A 20351-nucleotide genomic window follows, 5' to 3' on the forward strand; every position below is an offset into this window, starting at 1 on the left:
GAACAAAAACATGAAATAGAAACAGTAGATAACTATACAATATTCCATACTCATAGACTTTTCGCTAGCAGAGAGGTTACCGCGTTGGTTTGGGAATCCTGGGAAGACTTAAGCCCACACGTTTGAATTCAGGTCGTTCCCTTTTTTTAAAAAAAAAAATACATTTAAAAAGCGATCACCAGATACCTCGTTTTTTCTCCTCCTTTGCAACTGGTCCAGACTAGTGATAGGATCATAGCGTATTGAGCGCGCTTAAAGCATGAAATAGAGCTAAACAAAAACAATTGGTAAAAAATATTTCTAATCGCAAAGATTTATTTTTGTTAGTCTAGAATCTATTACAAATTGTATTACATGTCTGATCCAAACTAATTGATACAACTACACTTTATAGTAACTTTGTTTAAAACAAAATATGTAACAACTATTCTTTTTTTTTTTTTTTAATCTGGTTGTGAGCGTGTTTGTGTTTGGTGTGTGGATGTTGTTTGTATTTTTCATCTATATTGTTATTGTACAGTAGTTACGCTGAGGTGGTCAATTGTAAGTAAACTGAATTTCCATTTGATTGGATAAATAAAAAAAATCTTGTCTTATCTTTTCGTGTCGTTAAGTTTTTGAATTCTTTCTAAGCTAAAAATTACTATTTCAGAAACACACGCCCAAGAAGAATGCCCATCTGCTAAGGTAAAAATCTTGAAAAGTAATTTATAAAATAGATAGAAGTCAATGTTTTACATATTTACCATTTTTATTGAAATGACGATAAGAGGTTATGGAGTAGCAGACGGGCTAGTCACTAGCCCTTACATATCGACTTGCTCTTGTAACTAATATTTGGCATATTTGGCATTTAATTTTATATTACTTTCAAACCTTGCGAACTATAGGGAAGATTATGCTAAGGTCATTGTTTTTTTTAGGCCACTGGTTAACAAGCAGGGTGTCATGTGGCCAGCACAACCACAAACTGCCTTAACTTTCCACAACTAAAGTCAGGTACCCATTACAGCTGGGTGGACTCAAGTGGGCCCTGAAAATTCCAAAATTCAAAATATCTGTCTTAACCTAGATTCGAAACGGGGCCCAAGGTTGGGAAGCCAAGCGCTTAACCACTCATTCACCAGATCAAGTTAAAACTTTGCATAATTATTCATTATTCCAAACAAAATATGAATCAATTAAAAAATTTGTTATTGAACAGTGATAATAATAGATTTTGTTAGATATCGAAAAGGGAAATTATTCTAACAGTTTTAAGAGATACAACTGTAAATGTAAAGTTATTCTCTTAGATAACCTTTGTTTTTCTTGAAGTATTTTTTATATTGTTATAACTCTTGTGCTGATGAGGATAGGAGTAGTAGTGTGTGTGTAGACAGCTGACGCAAAAGGATCTGTGCTGAGAATTGAGCTCAGGGGCGTCACGAAAAATGTGATTAACCAGAATGGTCGAGCGACGTTCCATTGGCTTCTAGAAGTCCAGCGGGGACCCTATATAAAGAGCAGATGTGTCACAGTCAAAACGGTTCACTTCTGTCCGGTTCAGTACAGTCCTGTTTACTACAGACGACTTGGTTCAGTGTGGTTCAGTGGTGTGGTCCTGTACGGTGCATTACGACGGTTCTATGCGGAGTTTTCTCAACTACAGACGAGACACCACGCTAGTACGAAATGACGTCTTGGTCTTGATATGCCAGCGAGTCCGACACAACGAGCCCAGTGCGTGAAGTCAGTCCTGAACTATTCATTCCAGTGCAAGTCCTAGACGAGACGTAGAGGCCAGTGCTAGAATTGTTACGGCGTTACGGTTGTTCACGTTAAAATATTAGTAGTGTTACGTGTTGCCAATTGTACAGTATTGGCTGTGATTTATTGGACATTAAAGTGTTATGTTATTTTGGAGCGCTGAGTTGTCAAGCTCTTTACGTTGGTAGTGGTGCAGTTTGCGGAGAGTCTGAGAAGTGAGAAAACGTTACAATACTTTGCATCTATAGAACACATTCTCATGGCCCTTGAATTCTACTAGCTCTGCTATTTCTGATTCGGTGCTGAGATATATTAGATAGTCTTTTGGTGATTTATTTTGGATAAAGTTTCATTCATTTTCTTGCTCTTGTATTGGAACAGCCCTAGCACACACTTTTGTCCGTGAATTCTAGTTTCCATTACGTTGATAGGCTCTATGCTTTTTTTTTTTTTGGGGGGGGGGGGGCGGAACAGAAGAGGATAGAACAAGAAGAGATATTTGTATATCGAAGGAGTCCTTCCAAAAATATATAAAACTAAAGTCCTTCCAAAATATTTAAAACTAAAGGTTCCTCCAAAATATACAAAAACTGAGCTGCTTCCAAAAATGGGGTGCTTCCAAAATATACAAAAACTAAGGTTCTTCCAAAATTTACAAAACTAAGGCTCTTCCAAAATATAAAAAACTAGGATGCTTAAAAAATTTACAAATCTGGGCTGCTTGCAAAGTATAAGAAACTAAGATTCTTCCAAAATATACAAAACTAGTCCTTTCATGCAACTATCACTTGCCTTTGAGTGCTAGATGTGAAGATGTCTTGATGTTTCCATGAGATTGTGTTGATCAGACAATGCACATCTGATGTTATAATTTAGTGTAGATTTCTGTTTTAAACAATTACTGTGCACTCAAATAATATCTCTATCTCTATGTAAACTATCAATTCAAACACGAAGATCCTTCAACAACAAATACAAAGCTTGTATTCTGAAACTAGGAATGACTGGAATAAAATATACGCCCTGTACAATACAATTAATCAAGTTTTACTTTCGTGGTTCAAGCTCATAACTACAACTGACTTTCCACGTCCTTCTCCTTAGGTGCTAGCAGAAAACCAAAAATAAAATTAATGCTACAGCTGCTTTATGCTACATGACATTCAAAAATATACAGAACTAAGGTATATACGACATTGGGGTGCATACAAAATATACAAAACTGGGGTCCTCCCAAAATATACGAAACCGGGGTCGTTACAAAATATTTAAAACAGGGGTCATTCCAAAATATACGAAACTGGGGTCCTTCCAAAATATACAAAACTGGGGTCCTTACAAAAATATTTAAAACAGTGGTCCTTCCAAAATATACGAAACTGATGACTGAATATGATCAAACTAAAGTAATTGAATTTGATGAGTCAGAGTGCATGAAAGAAACTGTAATCCTATAGTTATTGTTAATTTTGAAAACTTGTTAAAATCAAACAAAATATGAGAGACAGAAATGGCTTCTCATGCTAATGGGAAATAAACCTCGAGCTACAATACTTCCTGACCCGAAATATAAAATTGTGTGTGAAAGTGAGTGTGAAAAGAAATACGGAAGGGCTGTATCTTGGAAGCGCGAACAAGTGACACTGGCAGACGATATGGTTCCACATAACACTGCTGAGTTGAGAAACTCATTTTGGGGGAAAGTTGGGTAGTCTAATCCAATGCCTTGACTTTGTGGCTGCTTAGCGTTTCGACTCTCAAACAGTAGTGTATCCTAATGCTGCTTACACATACCTTATGTTGTTTTTGCCATTTAGTTTCAGCTCCACTTTACTGAAAATATTACACATAAAGCTAGCTATTGATTGATGACCCTCTAATTATCAAAACTCTAGTGCACACTATTCCACTGTTCTCTTTAAGGCGATGTTTTGCACGACCAAAATGGACATTACTCTAAAATCTGCTTTTGTAAAATCATACAAGCCATTTCTTTGTGACGCTGAGACCGACGGCGGGAGGTGGATTGTCATTCAGGTAAAAATGTCGTTAAAGTGTTCAAGTTTTGTAAGGTTTGTGAAAGCTTTCCTCCTTTAATCTTCAAAACGCTTCACCTTTTTTTTTTTTTTTTAACTCGGAGAAATGAACGGATGTAGAAACTATGTATTAATAAATGCCTTGATCTAAACACAAAGGTTTTACTTGTAGCTGAGATTTTACCTTTACCTTTACCTATCCCTTAGTCTGTTGGACCGTTGGGGCACCAAGCAAGACTCGTCGACCGTCTTTCTCCATTCCTCCCTGTCTTTTGCCTTGTTTAGAACCTCTTTCAATGGCAGCCCGTCCATTCTTTTATGTTGTCCTCCCATCGCTTTCTTTGTCTGCCTCTTCTTCTTTTTACTGGTACTGTTCCCTGAAGGAAGGTCTTTGCGAGACCCGAAGATCTTGTAATATGGCCATAGATTTTAAGCTTGCGTTGTTTTCTTACTTTAGTTAGAAAGTCATCATGGTGTTGGATCGCTGCAGAAACCCTGTCTCTAATCTCTTGGTTTGTGATGCCGTCTTTCAATGTAGCTGACACTAATTGTTACTTGTAGCTGACAGAACATTAATGTGAACATCATTCTTGACAGAGGCGTGTCCACAAAGACACAAGCTTCAACAGAAATTGGACTGATTACAAGAACGGTTTCGGAACAACTTGTACAGACTACTGGCTGGGTAACGACCTGATTCACGAGATCACAGCTCTGGTAAATTATATTTAAATTTGAATTTTTCCTCCTCCTCCCCCCCCCCCTTGGCTGTTGTTGTTTATGTTGTATGCTAAAGCTGCGGTTGGCAACGAATGAGCTAATGTTGTTTAGTTTAGCGGCAAGTGAAAGTGAGGAGGCTTGAGCTCGGGTTCAGGTCGCACAACTTTTTGTTTATTAGGTACATTACAAAGCGATCACGGTAACATTCACACAGATACCCCCCCCCCCTTCTTTCTCTCCCCTCTTCCAGACAAGTGAAAGGATCATTGCGCATTGAGCAAGCTGAAAGCATGAAATGGCTCGAAACAAAAACAATTGGGTAAAAATATTACTAATCGCACAGATTTATTTATTATTGTTAGTCTACATTTAATTACAAGGCTGATCCAAACTAACTGATATAATTACACTATATAGGCTTTGCTTTTTTTTTTAAAGTATTCTTTACATTTGTTAATCTGTTTTTTCTTGAATACATAAAACGGAAGAAAGATACAAGATTTAGTTTCTATATTAGTAAATATGAATGGAAATGTTATAACTAAAAAGAATTTATATTGACTTTGAAAGTATTTAAAGTTTTTATTTGATCATCACTAAATCTATCATCAATATGCATTATTCTATATATATCTAGTGGCGTCGCTAGGATCCGGTGCGACTCGGAAAACCAGCAAGAAAAAATAATAATCCCCTACCCTCCTCCCCCCCCCCCAAAAAAAAAACACAAAAAAAAAACTATTGTTTGTTTTGTTTATTTGTGTTGGACAAAATATTGTCCGCTGGACACAGTTTGGTAAACACTGGTTTACACCAACGGAAATTCAGTCTGACTACAATTGTGCTTATTTCCCCTGATTCCACTCGTCCTTCTGACGTCACATAATCCAACTCTCTCTCTCTCTCTCTCTCTCTCTCTCTCTCTCTCTAGCTCTCTCTAGCTCTCTCTAGCTCTCTCTCTCTCTCTCTAGCTCTCTCTCTCTCTAGCTCTCTCTAGCTCTCTCTAGCTCTCTCTCTCTCTCTCTCTCTCTAGCGCTCTCTCTCTCTAGCTCTCTCTCTCTCTCTAGCTCTCTCTCTATCTCTCTCTCTCTCTCTAGCTCTCTCTCTCTCTCTCTAGCTCTCTCTCTCTCTAGCTCTCTCTCTCTCTAGCTCTCTCTCTCTAGCTCTCTCTCTCTCTCTAGCTCTCTCTCTCTCTCTAGCTCTCTCTCTCTCTCTAGCTCTCTCTCTCTCTCTCTCTAGCTCTCTCTCTCTCTCTCTAGCTCTCTCTAGCTCTCTCTCTCTAGCTCTCTCTCTCTCTCTCTCTCTCTCTCTAGCTCTCTCTCTCTCTCTCTCTAGCTCTCTCTAGCTCTCTCTCTCTAGCTCTCTCTCTCTCTCTCTCTCTCTCTCTAGCTCTCTCTCTCTCTAGCTCTCTCTCTAGCTCTCTCTCTCTCTCTAGCTCTCTCTCTCTAGCTCTCTCTCTCTCTCTCTAGCTCTCTAGCTCTCTCTCTCTAGCTCTCTCTCTCTAACTCTCTCTCTCTCTCTCTAGCTCTCTAGCTCTCTCTCTCTCTCTCTCTCTCTCTCTCTCTAGCTCTCTCTCTCTTTTTAACATTATCAAACCTGCAATTTTACACTTGAACAATGCATGTCCGAGGCTTAAAACGTGTTAAATTGCGAGGGCTTCACTCCGGACACCGCTGTGGGACATTACTGTTTTATCAAGTCTCTATAATTTGTTGTTATTGGCTTATGTTAATGTTGTTGAAGCGGGGGGGGGGGGCGGTAGATGACAAATATTTTGTTTCTTCTTGCGGGTCTCACAAGTAAAAGGTTATAAAAACAACGACTTTACATCCACGAAAGGCACGCGATAAAACTTACGAGCGCATTTAGAGAAAATATCAATGTTATTGTATATTTCAACTCAACATAATGTAAAATATTTGTACCAAGCTTATATCAACTCACTCTGTCTGTTTGTCTGTCTGTCTAGTACAAATGTTGTACACGTTTTTTCTCGCACAGGTATTTTCTGATCTAGTTGAAACTTTGCACAATTATTCTTTGTCCCCAACAAAACAGCGAATCAATCAACAAAATTAACAAATTAGTTCATTAATATTGGTAATTAATTATTTTATTCGGTACGTAAGGGGAATAAATGCTACTTATGGAGAGACGTAGTTGTATATATGGAGTTATTTCCTTATTACGTTTTGTCTACGGTCTCCTCCCACTTCCTACTCTCGAATTAACTTGAAATTTTGCATAATTAATCATAGTCAATGACAATAAATGAATCAATCCAAAAATTAATCAATAATTAATCAATTTTTTTTTTTGGCATAGAAGTAGGGAGATTATTCATGCAGTATTTATATACTCTTTTTTTAAAAAAAGATTTCTTTATATATTTTTTCCCCAGAATCAGTTCGAATTGAGGTTTGACATGACATACAAAGGAAATGCCTATTACGCTACGTACAAAAACTTTAAAGTGGGCAACGAAGCCAGCAAGTATATAATGACTATTGGTGAATTTACCGGAAATGTATCCAACAATTTTATTACCCAGAATAGCTCGATGTTCAGTACCCCAGACAGGGACAATGATGCAGCATCAGGAAACTGCGCCGGTGGCTACCAGGCAGGCTGGTGGTACAAGGCGTGCCACATGACGAATCTGAATGGTCACTTTGATACATCTGTGATGGGAAAGGGCGTCATCTGGTATTCTGTAACCACGGACTATGACTCCCTGTCGTCTGTTGAGATGAAGATCAGAAAGATGTCGTAAAACTGGGGCGGGGGGGGAGGGGGGCTAGTGGTGTCTCTCTTACGTATGACATTCAATATGGACGAAAATCAGAGAAATTAACTCTTTATTTCCTAATCGACGATACCATCGTTGATTTCGACCTCATTAAATTAAATTAATGTTTAATTTTATAAACTTGACTTTGTGTTATATAAAAAGAGCATGCATTTCCCTTTAATTCTATACCAAATACAAACATTTTCTGATAACAAACAAGAAAGCTATCGAAGCCCAATCATAACAGGGGTAGTGAAATAGTAATGAGCAAATGAAGAATTCCTTCAAAACATGGAAAAATAATTGCGGAGAGAAAGAGTTAACTTCATGATTTTTATTTTTTTCTATATCACTCTCTTGCATCATTTAGTCCTTATTGAGAATAAAATGAAAACAAAAAATTGTTTTAAAAAAAATTTGAAAAAAAAAAGTTTTGTGCAAACATTGGCCCATTTCTAGTCGTTTAATTATTTGTTTCAGTTTGTATGATGTATCTATCTATCTATCTATCTATATATATATAGCTCTCTACGTCGCCAAATCATGCAAGACAAGACGCACGAACGCCGACTCTCTAACCCTCGCTGAAAAAGTCATGGAAAGATAACTCTTTTATTTCTGCAAGTCAGACTAGAGTTACCCCACGTAACTTTCGCGGCGACAGAGAGCACGGCTCAGAAAAAAAAAGAAGGTGGGGGGGGGAACAAGTAATCTTCTATGTGGGACACCACGCACGCACACCGACTCTCTTACCCTCATCCCGCCCCCTCTCGCCCGTACCCGCGCCTTCCTCGCTCTCCTGGCATTCGCACACAGTCGTTAGCCCAAACCCAGCCCATTTGGACAACTGTGTCTTTCAGGAAGTGTTCACCCGTCACTAAATAGCGGCGTATGCTACGCCGCGGGTCGGCTCGTTATGATTAATTTGAACATGTATGTGAATTTTTAAAGCTTAAATTAATTATTTCTGTCTGATAAAAAGGTTGTACACATTATTCTACCATAATTCAACTCGGATCAGTAGACGCGGCGGCTGAGCGGTAAAGCGCTTTGCTTCCAAACCGGGGGTCCCGGGTTCGAGTCTGGTGACGACTGAGATTTTTTATTTCGGGATCTTAGGGCGCCTCTGAGTTCACCCAGCTCTATTGGGTACTTGGCATTGGTTGGGGAAAAGTAAAAAGGCGGTTGGTCTTTGTGCTGGCCACAAGACACCCTCGTAAACCGTGGGCTACAGAAACTGATGACCTTTACATCATCTGTTTATAGAGCGCAAGGTCTGAAAAAGGAACTTTGTTTCTTTTACTCATCTCAGATTAAGTGGAAATTTTGCACAATTATTTCTATTGCCTTACAAAACAAGAACCAATCAACAAAATGAATCAATTAGTTAATTACATTTTGATAATTCATTTTTTGGGGGGTAATAAACAAGGAAAAGAAACTGTACTTAACTGATGTGGTGAATCAGTACCCATTTTGCTTTGCTTAGAGAATTAGGTCATTTCAAACTAGTAAAAGATAACTAAAAAAACCTACTCATACACTATTCGCTGGAACAATGGTTACTGTGTCGCCTTGATGAGGCTTAAGACTCCCCCCACAAGCTACGCCACTGGATGAGACCGCGATGTCAGATGTTTTCAACGTGTTCCGCTTCCGAGGCATACAGACTTTTGTTGACCAATCTATGTGTTTTTTTTAAAGATTTTGTTTAGTACGATTTGTAAGTATTTTTTCCCTCTTTGAGCTTCACACGCCGTCATGTGACTTGTTTGTGTTCTAAAGTGTTTACTTAATAACATTAACAAAACTTCGATCGGGCACATATGTGAATGTGTGTACATGGTTCTTCTGTAGGCAAACGGAAGTGCGTCATTTACCTTCAGGTGCTATTGTTTATGGTTCCTTACGCATATCATGAGCGAACGAGAGATGGAGAGAGAAAGAAAGAAAGAAACACACAGAGAGAAACATAAAACAAGAACAGACACAAACATAGAAAAAAAGAAAGAGAATTTTTTTATTTTTTTTATTTTGTTATTTTTTTGAGAGAATGGGCCTAAATTAATAAACGGTTACCTCAAAACCATGCATTACAACTATTTTATGAATCAAACTTGGTCTAGACTCTTTGTAATATTCTTATAATTGTTCAAGTAGAAAAATTAGCTTTAAACATTTTGTTTTCCCTTCCCGTGTGGTATTCAATGAAAGGAAATAGCCCTTTTTGTATTGAATTAGAGAGGCCTGGAAGGGGAGTCTAATCAAATTATCTTTCTACATAAGTCTTCGACTACTCAGTCAATGTCTCTCTCTCTCCCTCTCTCTCTCTCTCTCTCTCTGTTTGTCTCTCTTTTCACTTTCTTCTTCTGAAAGGCCTGTGTGTGTCTGTACATATATCCCCCCAATCCCGCCTTTTTACTCACAGTTTTCTGTAGTGTCGGTGGGCAGCAAAGATAAACAGTGTACATAAGCGCCCCAATCAATAGGGCGCCTTTTAACAGTTGTAGTATTTGTAGTATTCATTTTTTTTTTTTGCATTCAAGGTCAAGAATAATTCAACCAATTAACTCATTCAATCATGCATGTAGCTCGGGCAACTATTTAGTCACGTATAACCCATTCATTTATTCATCCATCCATTCATTCGTCTATTCATTCATTCAATCGTTCTTTCTTTCATCTATTCACGTAATTACCCATTCATTCATTCATTCCTCCATTCAATAATTCATTCATTTATTCATCCATCAATTAATTAATTCATTCATTCCTTCATCCATTTATCATTCATCTATTCACTAAATTATCAATCATTCATTCATCCATTACTTCATTCATTCCTTTACTATCTTTCATATCTATCATCATCATCATCATCAAACTCCATTTGAGTGAGGGCTTGCAAAAGCCCTGGACAGAAACCCTGCTGTCTTGCGTAGTCCATACATGTCGCCATACAGGTCGAGAATTTTGGGTTTCATGTCTATCAATTCCTTTGTATTTAACGCCTTCTAGTTCCTCAATACGTTTAATTGTCAAACAGAACAGATTTCTAGATTACAGACGTCACTTCAAAAAAAAAAAAAAGAAAAGAAAATTACGTCCTACGCATTTCATGTCTCAATCTAGTCATGTATGTTAATCAATGACTTAAACTCTGCTAAGTCGTTGGTTTTACTGGCTGATTCAGGCACCCAGTTCCATTTTCCAATGGCACTAGGAAAAAGGAGCACTTGTATGAATTTGTCCTAGCATATAGAATAAGAAATGTGCATTTAAAAGGCTGTATTTACAGGACAATGTTAGGCTATGTAGTACGAATACAGAGCATGTATTCTATAACTTATGTGTTCTGACATTCTGCACATAGTCAACATTATTTTTTTTTCTTTAGCATAGCTTTTATATAGCGCCACTTTAAAGCTTATAGTATGCTCAGAGCACTATGGTCCAACCTCATTTGTGAACCAGTGGGGGCAGGGGGCATCTGGGAGAAGGTTTTCCGTGCTGTCTTTAAGCGCTCAGAATATACACAGCTCTGCTCGAGTCGGGATTCGAACCTCGAACCCCCTGATAGGTAACTAGATTTAAACTTTGGTTCTTATATAGCTGTTTTCGAACTCTATTAAAATGATCAGCATTGACTAGAGAAGCAGACAAAAAAAAAAGATTGTAACAAGAAGTTGTTTTAAGGAAAAGAAGGGCTTTATTGTTGCGTTAGTATCAAGCATCTCGTTTAAGTTTGGTTTGGTGGAGGAATAGATAGTCCTGAAAATATTAATGAGAACAACATGGCTCCTGGAAGGGTTCGATCCATGGACCAATCGAGGGGACAAACTAGAGCGCTTACTAAAAGTAGTGCAAAATAAACATATACATAAAGCGGACAGATGAAAGGGGGGGGGGCGAGAGAAAAGTGATAATAGAATCGAAATTCTAAAATGAGGTGCGTGGAAGGGTGGGGGCGATATAAATTGGATAATTCCAATGGAACGTAACAGATATTACATGTCAAAAGCATTATTCGGGAAGCGACAAAATCCGGGCCGTTTCTTGGAAACGAATAAAAGTGTGTGTGGATGTGTGTGTGTGTGTGAGGTGTATGTGTGTGTGTGTGTGTGTGTGTGTGGGTGTCCTGAAATGAAGACTTTAAGTGAGAGAAGAAAGATGTGAAGAATACAAGTAAAAAGGGGGTGGGGGGGGTTCCTACCTATTTTTTGACAGTAGATGAGAACTTCAAACATTTTTTTTCCAATAGTTTTTTTATTGTCGAGTGGAAAACTTACAATGCAACATATGATAAAGTCTTTAGTCTGTGTGCAAATATAGGAGAAAATATTTTTTGCATCAGGTTTCCGCGATTCGTGGACAGTGACATAAATTTATGAGAAAACGAACTTAAAGCTTAAATTAGGATGGACGCCTGGTCGTGTGGGATGCGCTCTGGACTGTTGTTCGATAGCCACGGTGGTCTCAGGCTCCAACCCTGCCCGCTGCCATCTCCTGCCGTCCTGTGGGAGGTTTGGGTTAGTATTATCCAAACTATGAAGAAACATCGCGTAAAACTAAAAAAAAATTACTAAGCACAAATTGTGTGTGTGTTCGTTAATTTTATTGCTTTAAATCAATGTCACCTTAGCGTTGGGGTCGCCGGTTTGGTTAAATTTCCGTGGAAAAATCTAGAGAGTGAGGAAAGTTGAAATTGAAATTTGTTAGTTTCTAATTTAATTACAAAGAGTTAATAAGCGAGACATGAGAGCCACGGGCATCGACCAAAATTTGTGGGAGGAGATTGCCCAAGACCGGACAGCATGGAGACAGACTGTACATGGTGGTACGAACTTCTCCGAGTGCAAAAGAAATGAAGCTGCGTCAGTCAAGAGAAAGAAAAAGAAAGCTGCCCTGTCAGCTAGTTCTAGGACAGATGCATTTGCATGCACGAACTGTGGCAAATTCAGCCGCTCCAGATTCGGCTTGATCAGTCACTCCAGATTCTACCCCATCTCGAGACGTAACCAAAGCCAGTGACTCACCTGGGCGCATCCATTGACTTCCGAGACAGAAGGAGCCATATTATCACATTTCTGTGAGACGATTGATAGTCGTTTCACGACTGGAGGCGGCCTTATCTACTTCACCGGACACAAAGTATTTGAATCACAGTCAGTAGTGGTCTACAGCTCAGCGATATCTGCAGTGGATGATGTCCATGTTTGACTATCAATCAAGGAGCTGTCCAGTACCATTCGACCGGAAAATAATTTTTTACTTGGAAACACCTACAACAATCCTCCAGTGATTGTCTGACTGTAAGCTAGTGTTGCATACAGGCTTAGAAATATGAAAGGTTGTTATTGAGTTCAAAGTTTACGAATCTGATTATGCTCTAAAACCGGGGTCGGCAACCTGCGGCTCGCGAGCCACATGCGGCTCTTTGGATGTGAAGCTGCGGCTCTTTAGTTCCATACGCATATATTATTTATTTTATCGAAATTGTTTTTAGAAGAGTTCTGAATCGTTTAACGAGGATTAGGCACCGATTCTATCTCTAAGCCTCTTAACCCCTACCCCCATTACACCCGTCGTCATTGTCGTCAATCCGTCGGAAACTCTCTAATAACGCCAACGTCGGGTGTTTCTATGTAGGCTTTCATTCGCTTTCGACGCAAGACGAATTGGCGTCTTCACCACGCGCTTTGGCTGTGACGTATAGTTTGTTGTTAAAGCAAATGAGTAAGAAGCGATTGATCTTCTCAAAGTTAGAAGCAATCTACAAGTAATGCTAATCTGGCAAGCTATGCGGTACCAGTAGAAATTGCACAAAAAGGCAAACCATTTACAGATGATGAATATGTCAAAGACTGTTTCCTACGTGCATCTGAAGAACTGTTTCGTGATTTCAAAAAGAAACCAGAAATCTTGAAAGAAAATCTGCAATCCACAAGCCGCTAAAACAGTACAAGATAGAATAGTCAACATGTCTTCAAATGTAACATAATTGCAGGTGGAAGATATTCAACTTTCTTCTGCCGTATCACTTGCTATAGATGAGAGTCTTGAGACATAAAAAAACACGCTCAAGTTGACCTTTTTGTCAGGTATATGTCTTCCCAAGGTCCAAAAGAAGACCTTCTAGGATTGCTACTGCTCTCGTAAAAAATTAGAGGGGAAGATACAGCGAATACCATGCCAAAATACCTTGAAGAGAATAATATCGAGTTAAATAAAATCGTTTCAATAGCAACTGATGGAGCCAGAAGTATGACAGGGAAAACTACAGGAGCATCAACGATTCTTTGGAGCAAAATAAACCACCACATTCTTACATTTCACTGTATAATAGATCAAGAAGCGCTTTGTGCCCAAACATTTATGGCTGAAATAGTTGAAGTCATACATTTAATAATCATGATTGTTAACATCACTTATCAAAAGCACTCTACGATCGTCAGTTTAAAGAATTCTTAAACGAAATGGAGACTCAGTATTCCGAATTCCTTCTGCCCTATATAGTGCGATGGCTTTCCAAAGGGTGAAACGTTTTGATTTGTGCTGGAATGAAATAAATACATTCCTACATTGGAAAAGGCATTAATCACCCTGAATTAGAGAACGACAAATGGTTGCAAAAATTTAACTTTATGGTGGAAATAAAAGCGAAATGAAATGAGCTGAATCTAAAACTGTAAGGAAAGGAAAACTCATCCTATGTTTTGGTAGTAGAATTTGTTTGTTTAGTAGAAAAATTAATTATTTTTGCAGAAGATATTCAGAGCGGTAAGTTACTTCATTTTCAATGTTTAAGACAGTATCACGATAAAATCAGTGAAACTTTCAACACAAATTACTTCAGCACAGTTATAACAAAAAATCAAAAATGAATTTCTTGACAGATTTGAGCAGTTCAATCCAACAAAACCATTCTAGCATTTATATCTATTTGTAATTGGATCTGGATACTGGATCTCTAGACATGCAATTGATCGATTTAAAAAGTAAAGCATTGTGTGATGGACAATTTATAGAGTTAAAAATCAAGTTGGAAGAGTTGAAGGCCCCAGAAATGTACGTACCGCAACAAAAGTGACAACTTTAAAAGAAATGCCGCGAGATGAGGCACTTATGTTCGACGCATGGAATAATCTTCCATATTGCTACAGTTAGGTGAAAAAGTTGGCATTTGGAAGGCTGACTATTGTCGGATCGGCATATTCGTGCGAGAAAGAGTTCTTTTGCATGAATATAATTAACAGTAAAGTAAGAAGCCAACTAACAAATGAAAATGTACAGTCGTGTTTGAAACTAAACACAAGTTATGAGTTAAATGTAATCCAATCTTACTAAAAACCAAAGTCATCGCTCCCACTGAATTAGTCTGTTCGATTGTTTGTTATTGAAGTACAAGTTAGTGTTGTAAGTAAATGTTTAATTGCTTTAGTTGTTACCAAAATAAAAAATAATTATCTAATGATGCTATATATATATAGCATCTATTTTTTTGTGAAAAGCACATATATGAATCAATAGATTCGTTTTTTTTTTCTTTAAAAAATTAATTGTGCAAGTATTATTTATATTTGGCAAGATAAAATTTGTGGCTCTTTAAAAACTTTAAAATTTTGTAAATTGTAATTTTTGGCTCTTTCGAGTGAAAAGGTTGCCAACCCCTGCTCTAAAAATTCAATTTCTAAATGTGGATTTATAACTTGTCCATATCAAATGATGTCGCAAATTAATATATTTGTTCCAAGTGTTTGAGTTATAAATGCGGTAGAAATAGCAATGAATGTTTTTTTTTTATTTTCTTTCTTTCTTATGTTCTGTGACAGTAGGTTCTTGACACCTTGTTGAAAGAATGCTATAGGGTTATAAAAGAAAAACTATTAAGAATAAGGCGATGTTGTGTTTTTTTGTTTTCTATTTTCTGTTATGCCAATTTAATTATTGTCTCACTTACTGATGCAGTAAATTTTCCAAAATTTTTGTTAATAGAAAATTCTGTCTGGGTTTTTTTTTTTTTTACAAAGAATATGATGTGTAGTCCAAAAAGAGTTTCCATTCCAACCTCACCGTGACGCATTTGTGAAACATTATCAATAATGAAAGGATAGGTTAACATAGAATGAGCCATTGCCTACTGTGATCTACTTAAATTTATCGCATCACCCAGTGCATTGCACATGGTGTGGATGAAAGAAAGTCTCGCTAACCTCAATACAATTCAACAAGCCGATTCTCATGGGAGATTTCTTTTATGCGGAGGCTTATTATCTCTTTCGGTAATGTGTTGTTTTAGTGAGGGAATATAAAGGAATCTTTCGGATATATGGTGGCACATTGAAGGAATATGAAGGACTCTTTCGGATATCTGGCGGTACAGTGTAGGAATAGAAAGACTCTTTCGGAATGGGAACGGGCCTCCGCCTCCTAAAGATAAAAAAAAATCGTGTATGGCTCAACGAGTCGTGATCACGCAAAACAGATGTAATAAAATGATCATCAAATTCATATGGGACCTCAGGACAGAGACATTGGTGAGAAGCCAATTTTTCACTCCTGTCTATTGGTCATAATCCTTTATAGATTTACGCTGATCAGGACTTTTGGCCTGAGTTTTTTTTTTACCAGTTTGTATAACGTTACTCCCAAAGAGGCAACGCCTCCCCTTCCACACGAATCTTAGTTTCTATTTACACGTGTAACTGTTATTATAAGAATTGCGTCATGCACATAAAACAAAACCATCAAAAAAAAAAAACTATTTTTCTATCACGTCATGAATACATTAATTAAGACCAACTTTGTTTTTAAAAAAATGAGATCAACCTAGTACAAAGAATTTAAAAAAACAACACAAACTAAGTTTCTAATTATAGATTAGACCCGGTGATAATAAATCTGTGAAGCAAATGAAGGCCACTAAATGTGACGGCCCTCCCTTTAAGCCGGAAGGACGAAGTAGAAACACAATCAATGTCTTAGCGATCAACCTTTGTGTGTTATCATTGCCCTCTCTTTTTATTCCTTTCCTCCCGTTCGCCCCGTTAAGCAAATGGACAATTATGATAGTGCGATCATGTAAGGGATTTAAAGGGTTACAGCAATCTTGGAGTTGCGGGAGGGGAGGGGGGGCGAAGAATGAGAGAGAAAAAAGGAGGGGGTTAAGGAGAATATGATGTATCATGTATTGATGGAATACCACCACCCCCCTTTTTTCCGGTGAGCGGACGGGAAATCTTCGATTAAGAGGGATGCGGAGGGCGAGTTAGTTTGATCTGGGGATTACGGATGTGCTGCTCTGATCCGGTGAATGGTAGCATATGGAAGAACTATTACTGGCATTTGATTAATTCCTAAACTATAATGAATACTATTTGTTTTCTTTTAATCGCTTTATAAGGATATTTCATTGGTAATTGATGATGGTTCATTGGTGATTTAATGATGTTTCAGTGGTAGTTTAATTATGTTTCATTGGTAGTTTAATGATGTTACATTGGTAATATAAAGATGTTGACTACTACTCGTTGACTAGGGAGCGTGAAAAGGATGAAGATGTCTGTGTATAGTCACTAAATAAACTCTTTTTGTTTGTGTCTGTTTTATTTATGTGAATGTTTTCGTTATTGTTGTTTTTATGTTTGAGAGAAGAGTCCTTGACCTTGCAATCACAACAAATTTCTGCAAGGAATAAAGCAGTCTTAGTCTTAGTCTTAAAACTAATTCAAAGCTGCTTCACTGGTAGTCCAATGACGCTTCGATATTAACCGGACTTCTAACTACAGTTGACTATACCTTCATCTGTCTGGTGAACATGTGGGTGCATCACGCATGATATGTCGACCGTCTTTCTCCATTCCTCACTGTGTTTCGCCCTGACTAAAATCTCAACTGTAGACCAGTCCAAATTGTTTTCCTATCGCTTTCTCTGCCTCTTCTTCGTTTCCCTGGTAATGTTCCCTGCAGGAAAGTCTTATCGAGCCCTAAAAAACCGTACAGTTTCGGGTTGAGCTTGATCACTGCGGTCAGCAGGTCATAGTTCGGCACAACTAACAATAGATTTCTGTTTCGAGCCATGCTACAATGTTTGATAATTCAATGATGTTTTAATGATAATTCAATGATGTTTTCATGATAATTCAATGATGTTTTCATGATAATTCAATGATGTTTTCATGATAATTCAATGATGTTTTCATGATAATTCTATGATGTTTTCATGATTAATTCAATGATGTTTTCATGATAATTCTATTATGTTTTCATGATAATTCTATAATGTTTTCATGATAATTCAATGATGTTTTCATGATAATTCAATGATGTTTTCATGATAATTCAATGATGTTTTCATGATAATTCAATGATGTTTTCATGATAATTCAATGATGTTTTCATGATAATTCAATGATGTTTTCATGATAATTCAATGATGTTTTCATGATAATTCTATGATGTTTTCATGATAATTCAATGATGTTTTCATGATAATTCAATGATTTTTAAATGATAATTCAATGATGTATTCATAATAATTCAATGATTTTTAAATGATAATTCAATGATGTATTCATGATAATTTAATGATGTTTTCATGATAATTCAATGATGTTTTCATGATAATTCAATGATTTTTTAATGATAATTCAATGATTTTTTAATGTTAATTCAATGATTTTTTAATGATAATTCAATAGTAATTCAAAAATGCTTTAACTCTTTCAGTGCGGCGTTACTCTCGGTAAATTCGTTAGCGCTGGCGAGTTCAGCTTTACTCTCTGCGAGTAATTTGGTAGACAGCATTAATTTCCCCACCTTTATGGTAATTCAACGATTTTTTAAAATAATAATTCAATGTGGCTCCAATTTCAACCCAATATAGCTGCTAGTTTAAAAAAAAGTAAAATATGAAAATAAAATATTAAAGGAAAAAAAAAGACAACACCTTCTTGATAATCTTATAGATCAATTATTTTGTTTTGAATAACTTATAATTGATACATTTTAAAAATGGAATTTTTTTTTACCCCGCCCCATTCTCTCCCCCCCCCCCCTCGAGAAATATTCTGGTTAAGCTAATGTATAAATATTCTAACGATATGCATTTAGATCTAGACTTAAATGACGGTGCGCAAGATAATGTTCCGTAACATTCAACTATTACAAACTTGAACGAATGCGGAAATACCCAAAGACGTCTAGTCTGTTCAAGATAAGTATTTTCTAGTTCTCCAGCCCAATTTAAATATTCATTTTAGACTTTGAAAAAATATAACGGCCAAAGTAGAGTTTTCCAGGAGTAGCCAACGAGATAATAATTCACTTGCTGACGATGTAAGACTTCATTAGTTGCTGAATTTCTGGGAAATAGTTACAGCTGTTTTTTGAGAACCACTGTCCACCCAGAGAGTTCTAGTTTAGCTCCATCCGAATGTGTGACTTGAATAGAGGTATTATAAAAATGTTTTAAAAAATATACATATCTGTTCATTGTTAGTACTGAATTCCAAATGTAACCTTATTTCAACTTAAACATTCTTCTTTGTAAGAAGATTGTAGCTTCAGAGTATACCTTGTAGTTTGGGATGACGCCGATTTGAAACCCACGCCGTTCTGTAGACTGATCGAAGCTGAAGCCAGTTCACCAGCAAGCCATCGTTTGACAATGTTGAGCTCTTTTTTTTTTTTTAAAGAAAAAGTTCTTTTATCCACTTTGTCTGTCTGGGTGGAATCTTGTACACTCTATTTCACCCACTTCCCATTCTCGGACCAAGTGAAAACTTAGCCCAATTTATCCTTGTCGATGACAACGCACGAAATAGTAAAAAAAAAAACAACAACAAATTATTTAATTATAATAACTAATTTTGTTTCCTATAGAGACAGTAAAGACTACTAAAACAAGGGGAGATAAGCCTCCTGTAGAGAGTTAGACCGTTCGCTATAATATTTAAACTAACAATCAACTATAAATTACTATAAAGCTTTCTACTTTATAAGTACTTGGAGAGCTCACTGGCAAAGAAAGTAGGCCTTCCATCGTGGAGGCCGAGTTCGATTTCAGACTTGAGCAACTTTAAACAAAAATATATTGAAATGGCAGCACCTTCTCCCATGACCCAGATATCCCTAACACTGTGGTCCACAAAAGTGATTGGACCACTTTGCATGCCTTAAGCATGAAAGTTGCGTTACACAAAACCAATTAATAAAAAATATATCTCCAATGAAACAAATTTATAATTTTTAGTCTAGATCTAGTAAAAAGTAATTACTTGATTGATTCAAAATAATTGCAGAAATTTCACTCACTACAAGCTTTGTCCGTATGAAAGTTTTTTTTAAATTAGTTTTTTACTTTTACAAGCTTTGTCCTTATGAAAGTTTTTTTTAAATTAGTTTTTTACTTGCTTCCTTTAAGATCTACAAGAATCTCAATAGAAAGAGGTCTATCCGTGAGTGGAAAGAAAATGCGGTAGACCTTAAGTCTTAGAAAACCAGTCAACACTGACCCACATATTATTTGAACGCTGTTTTCTTTAATGATAACTAAAGAAAAAGATTGGAAATAGAAAACATGTGTTGAGAGAAAGAGAGATAGAGAGAAAGTGATTGAAAGAGAAAGTAGAAGAGAAAGAGACAAAAGGAGAAGATAAAGAGATCAAGAAAAAAAAGAGAACAGAAAGAGAGAAAGAAAAAAAAGAGGAAGAAGGAGAAAAAAAAGGAGAAAGAAAAAGAAAGAGAGAAAGAAAGAAAGCGAAAGAAAGAGAGCGAAGTAGAGAAAAAAAGAAATAGAGAAGGAAAGAAAAAGAAAGAGAGAAAAAGAGGAAGAAAGAAAGAGAACGAGACAGTGAACGAGACAAAAAGAGACAAAAGAAACGGAAGAAAGAGAAATGGAGAAAAAAAAAGAGTGAAAGAGATTGAGACACAGAGAGAGAGACAGTAAGAGTGAGAAGAGAAAGAGAGAGCGAGTGAAAGGGAGATAGAGAGAGAGAGAGAAAGCGAGAGAAGGAATTGTGTACAGATATGCCTCTACTATTGATCAGTCCTCA

At 36.9% G+C, this 20351-nt stretch overlaps 1 protein-coding gene across 1 annotated transcript in view; it reads left to right on the forward strand.

Moving 5' to 3' along the window:
• Positions 1-7745, forward strand: part of LOC106062099 (ficolin-1-like) — a 15027-nt gene extending 7282 nt beyond the window's left edge. Inside the window, exons 2-5 of the mRNA XM_056031323.1 lie at positions 653-687; positions 3673-3786; positions 4383-4502; positions 6907-7745. Of these exons, the coding sequence (XP_055887298.1) occupies positions 653-687; positions 3673-3786; positions 4383-4502; positions 6907-7278 (641 nt within the window). The 3' untranslated portion in view covers positions 7279-7745. The remainder of the gene's footprint in view (positions 1-652; positions 688-3672; positions 3787-4382; positions 4503-6906) is intronic.
• The last annotated feature ends 12606 nt before the right edge of the window (positions 7746-20351 follow it).

This window comes from Biomphalaria glabrata, chromosome 5, assembly GCF_947242115.1.
Source record: "Biomphalaria glabrata chromosome 5, xgBioGlab47.1, whole genome shotgun sequence".
Lineage (NCBI taxonomy): Eukaryota > Metazoa > Mollusca > Gastropoda > Planorbidae > Biomphalaria > Biomphalaria glabrata.